General features: G+C 40.7%; 1 protein-coding gene across 1 annotated transcript; it reads left to right on the top strand.

Annotated features, from left to right (window-relative positions):
- Positions 1-1,326: 1,326 nt before the first annotated feature.
- Positions 1,327-4,197, top strand: LOC103375755 (1-phosphatidylinositol 4,5-bisphosphate phosphodiesterase beta-4-like; the record flags this gene model as incomplete). The annotated part of the gene is made up of 5 exons (XM_008306075.1): positions 1,327-1,401; positions 1,548-1,601; positions 1,697-1,778; positions 3,579-3,679; positions 4,140-4,197. Coding segments are annotated over exons 1-5 (315 nt in total), but the record flags the coding sequence as incomplete, so codon positions are not given.
- Between the last annotated feature and the right edge of the window lie 1,524 nt (positions 4,198-5,721).

Below are 5,721 nucleotides of genomic sequence, written 5' to 3'. Positions count from 1 at the left end.
TAGACGTGTAGGACTTTATATTGCGGTAAAAACTGAGCCCACAGTGAGTAAAAATGTGACAGGAGCAAAAAAGAAACACTGCCTGGAGTTCAGAGGCTTAATGAACAAGGCCAGAAAAGAAAGACTTTTCACTTAATCTGTCAGGTAGTGTTTTGTAGCTTTGCTGTAGAAACTGATCGTGCCACCTGCTGAAGCCTCTTACTATTTAATAAGACGGAGTTACTGGTGTGTCTGACCACCCATGACGGGTCGGACGAAACAAGCGCACCTCCCTGCTTTTTAACTGCCAACTGTTGCAGTCGTGTTGATGAACTCTGCAGCAAGTTGTGGAAAAGTGTCTGCTGGTTGGCGTCTGGTTTAGGTAGCCACCTGAGGCTTATGCTAAGCTAAGCTAGGATGTACAAATGCAGGTTGGGAGCTGAGTGTCTGTCAGCAGAAAGCAGCTGATGCATCTGACGACATTAAAGTGTGTCAGTAAATATGAACACATATCAAAGGTTGCAGTAAATACAGAAAGACTGATAAAGTTGCTGCGATAATATTTGTGGGCATCAGTTGGAGCAGAGCAGCAGGATTAATTACGGTGAACAAGTTGCTCCATCGTGTCGATCGGATATGAAGAATATTCTGATATCAAACTGCTGTGAAGAGATTAATAACGTTAAAGACTGCAGCTTGTTCACTGCGTTCAAAACTTCTGATTTTGTTGAGTCAATTGTTGAATAGAAATCGAAATAGAAGTCTTTATTTTTTTGCTCTCACTTATAATTCACTAACCTGATGTTTACTTTGTGTTCTTTAAAGTCCTCATGGAACTGAACTGATTTTATTAAAGTGTCAGAGGTTACAGATGATCACCATATGGAAAAAAAACATCTACTGTATTCATTCTATTCATTATCTGATTATTGATTTAAATGTGGATGACTATCTGTTAAATTTGGACCCTCATTCAAAGTTGTTCAGATTCTCGTCCTCCACGTTTCTGTCGATGCGTCAGGCAGCGTATTCATGCCACTTACAAGGCCGCCTCCAGCTATTTGTTTATTGTCGCTGCCTGCAGCCTTGCAGCGGCTCACTGTGTTTGTTTGTTTGTTTGTTATGTCATATGCTTTCATGTGTTCTGTCAACACGCTCGTCCACGTGTGTGAATTAAGAGGCGATTCATTCACTCGTGTTTATTTCCCCGAAGACAAGCGCTCTGAAACACAATGCAGACTGGACCCACGTTTCCCTGCTGCGTATGTTGGTCAGTGGTTTTAGGGAACAGGAATGTGTGTGTGTGTGTGTGTCCTGAATATCTGTGCTTGTTTGTTTGCAGAAGTGGATCGAGGGTTTGAGGTCAGTGATTCACAACTTTAAGGCCAACAACGTCTGTCCAATGACATGCCTGAAGAAACAGTGAGTAGATTTCCCAGCACGCTCCCTGCTTGCTGTAATTACCTGCTTCATACACCTTCTATACAGCTTATAAGTTCAAAAACATAATTTTAGGTTGTTTTGTTGTCTTTGATCTTTCTCTAATCTGAGTTTTCTTCCTTGTTCAGTTGGATGAGAATGTGTTTCCTGACCAATGTAAATGGAAAGATTCCTGTCAGAGGGTGAGCGTTGCCTTTTCTTCCTGCTTTCATTCATTTCACAGCACTCTGATTAGCTCCTCTTCACCTTCCTTTGTTTCTCTCTTTCTCATTTACAGCATTACACGAACATTTGCATCAGGGAAGACGGAGAAGGGGATCTTTCAGGCTCTGAAGGATCTGGGACTTCCTAGTGGAAAGGTCAGATACAGTCTGATGCATCTGTTCAATCTGTAAAAGTCAATTAAATGTTAGCCGAGGAGGGGAGTCTTTATCAGCTGAGTTCTGACTTGCTGTTTAATCACTGGAAAAATCTGCCTGTTGAAGTCTTGCATAAGAAAATTTAATGGAGACAACAAAATTAAAGTAAAACTTCTCCAATTTGAAGTTTGTACACTTGTTTGGAGTGGCTTTTTGACTTTTTTTAAAAAAAGAAAAAAAAAAAATTATGTAAGCAGAGATTTTTGTGACGTTTAACTCACGACTAGTTTCATTGTGTTCGTCTCCAAACAACATGAAACATGCTGATGCCAGATGACCTGAAAGAATAAGAACAAATCACCCACCACAAGCAATTCCTGGAGAATTCTCTACATTTTTCTCTCATAGATGGAGAAAGTTTTGTTTGTTCCTTCTAATTTTATTTATTTTTTGGTAAGAGTACATTTGTTTCTGGCTCTTTCTAGTCTGTATATTACAGCCATTCATAGCATAGTGAATACCACCACCTTTGTGTGTTAGCATGCAGCCTAATTTATTCCCTCTAAAACTGGGGGAAAAAAAAAAAAAACGGAAACTAGCTTAATATAAACTACATTTTTTGCAACATTTCAAAAGTTTGCTTCGAATTCACTCAACAGTTACATGAAAACACAGCTTCAATCAGTCATAGACATGATACCTAACACAGCTGGTTCCTGAGGTCATTAGATAGTGATTATATATGTCAACAGGAAATCCAAAGTGTGCCATCTTTTCGAGGATGAACCCAAGAAGGGGGCATCCAAACTCAGGGATTCAGCCAGAGAGGTTGTCCGGCTCTAAACAACCCTCTCAGGTTTTCTGTCGTCGTGTAGAATTCAGCAGCTTCGACCAAAACATGAACTCAGTGCACCAAAAAATAGACGTAACTCCAGTTTCTGTAGGAAAAAGGACAGTAAAGGGTTTGTTTTCTTAGCGTGTATGGTGAAGTTTACATTGTTGATGGAGACGTTACAGAGGAGAGAGGACAGAAAAATGATGCTTGCAGTTAGAACACACAACATACACAAAATTTCAGGCCGCCCTAAAAAGCCCTTTAACTTCCTGCAGTGGAAAACGGCTTGTAGTTTCTGGGATAACGTCCTGAAGTGCAGCTGCCTGTGTTGACCTGAGGTGAACTACGTGATGAGGCTTATTAGCAAGATGTCTGACAGTCTGCTTGCTGTTTTTCTTTTTTCTTTTTTTCTGACACATTCAGAATCATTATCACTTCTGCTGATATCGCTGAGGCTCACTTTGAGCGTAAACTTGTAGCATTTAGATTTCAAAGCCTCATTATGAGCCGTGGTTTTGTATTTCTCGGTTATGTAGCGCAGTGTTAACAGTGTCGTGGTCCTTATTACTTTCTCTCTCAGCCCTGGAGCTAAAATCATTTTCTGATGCCCCCACAATATGTATTTACATAATTAAGTCAGTGTTATAAATACATATACATATAACTACTTGATGAATAAGAAAGTACGTACTGTTTCATGCAGCATAACTGGGACAAACTACTTTGCCTTAAACTTGAGCAGCCTGTAATGCAAAATCAGCTTTCACCTGTTTGTGGCTTAAACTGGTTTATACACTGTGATGTAACTGCACAAAGGATTGTGGGTCAGAAAAGCCAGATGTGGGAGAACATCTGGGTATTTTTTTGCACACTACATTTGATACTCTATGTGTATTGTGACTTACTAAATCTTTTTCTGTTAGTGAGGATAAGTAAACAACTTTCTTTTTTTCCCTCATCCACAGAATGATGAGATCGAACATTCAGATTTCACCTTCGACATTTTCTACGCGCTCACACAGAAGATCTGCCCTCGCACGGACATAGAGGAGCTCTTCAAGAAAATGTGAGTTTCCTGTTTTTTTGTTTTGTTTTTTTCCAAACCTGCCTGCGTTCTTCTCTACACGATGATCCCCATGTTTGCTGATTGTGCACCTCAGAAATAGTGATAAATCTTAACAGCAGTACCCCGGCGTTGAACTGTACCTGTGTAGCTAAACACAACTGTTGAGATATTCCCCGATGAGCGACGAGCTGCTGCATCGTGTTGGAAATAATCAGGACAAAATGTTTCTGCGCCTGCTGCACTAACTACGTCTGGACGGCCTAACCTGCTTCCACAGTTCGACATTAATTACGTTCAACCTAATGACAACATTGAAAATAGAGTGATGATTAACATGTGAAAAGTTGAGGACTGCTTGTCTAATTTTAACTGTGTGTGAATGACTGTGAGAGTTTTTCTATTTTAAGAAGCGTAACGTCTTGTTGTTTTGTTTTTTTTTTCCTAATTAATTCCTTTGCAGCAATGGGAACAAAACTGATTATTTAACTGTAGACCAGTTAGTCAGCTTTCTGAATGAAGTAAGCTCTTTACATTAACTTCTCTGTGTATTTGGCTTGAGCCTGCTCTGCTACCTGCCCCCTCCCCCTCTTTGCTTTACTGCCCTCCTGCCCCTGGTAGAAAGTTGCCCCTCCGACCCTCATTGAAGCTCCACCAGTGAGGCTGCGGGGGCAACTTCCACCTGCCTCCCCTCCTGTTCTGCATGTCCGACCCTCATCCCATTTCCTCACGTCCCGTCTGCCCTCTCCTTGTGTCTGATTGGTGTTGCCATAGCAACCTGAGAGTATTTTTTTTTTCCCTCCTCCATCCCGTTGCTTCCTGGTTGGTTCCGCCTCGTTTCCTGCTGCGTCTCTGTCGTTTGTGGCCGTGGTTTCGCCGTGTTGTCCTACCTGCCTCGTCACGTGTGCCGCCGCTTCACGCCTCCAATCAGATTAATTCCTCCACCTGTGCTTGGCGAGTGGGCAGCGCCTCTGCAGTGATGCTGTTGTTTTGTTCCAACGCACGACTTCCTTTGCTTTTGAAGCGGCGTTTAAACGCTGCACCTGTTAGTGTGATTCACAGTTGCTGTGACCTACATGCTCTCTGTTGAAGGCCACGATAATACTGAAAACAGATCCACTGACTTAAGAAAACAAGTTAGGAACGAAATGAAGGCTTTAAATATCTTCTGCCTAAATATATATACATCATTTATATATAACACCTTTAAGGGGAGACACTGCAGATGAAATGCTTAACTAATAAATATCAACATAAAACCCTTCCAGTTGATTACTTCCATCAAGACAATTGTTTAGGTTCTCTTCAGGTTTTCTTAAATTTTATGTTTAAATATTCACATTTTAGATCTAAAATAGGGACGCAATTAATGATTGTTTTCACTGTTTATTAATTATAGGGTGAATCGGACGTATAGATGCGGAAATAAGCAAAAAACATACACGGAAATGTTTGATTTCTGGGTAAAATCAGGAACAGCAGCGCTCTAGAATCCTACTTGTTCTCTACTGAACGCGTTTCAGTGACTAAAGAAAAGACTCACTGATGCACACAAGGGACAAACTGATAAAAACCATCACTAGCAGCACCCACAGTGAACATGTGAACGATGTGACAAACAGTTTAAGCTGCAGTTGCATCAACAAAGTTTTCTATGGGACATGTAAAGAAGGTTTTCTCTTCTTGTTTATTTTTACATTTTTGTACCAAGTATATTTTTTTACAACTTGTTTTTTTAGAATGCATTTTGTTTACTTTGTACATTTTTTACACTCTTACACTTTTCCTGCAGATCAAATATCTGTTTGACCTTCAGAAACCTTCAGTCCTGTTGAAATTAGAGCCACGTTTTGGTACAACGTCAGCAACCAGCAGTCAGAATGTGCTGCAGTCGTAATGAACTCAGCAGAACCAGACACGTGCAGAAATCTGTTTTCTTTTGATTATTTGACTTTTAGTTGTTTATGGACAATAGTAGAGGGGGAGAAGATAGGGGGAGAGAGGGGTGAAAGGGAGAGAAGATGAAGGAGAGAGGAGTAATCGAG

This window comes from Stegastes partitus, unplaced genomic scaffold, assembly GCF_000690725.1.
Source record: "Stegastes partitus isolate 25-593 unplaced genomic scaffold, Stegastes_partitus-1.0.2 Scaffold2856, whole genome shotgun sequence".
NCBI lineage: Eukaryota > Metazoa > Chordata > Actinopteri > Pomacentridae > Stegastes > Stegastes partitus.
This window is presented reverse-complemented; position numbering and strand designations above follow the sequence as displayed.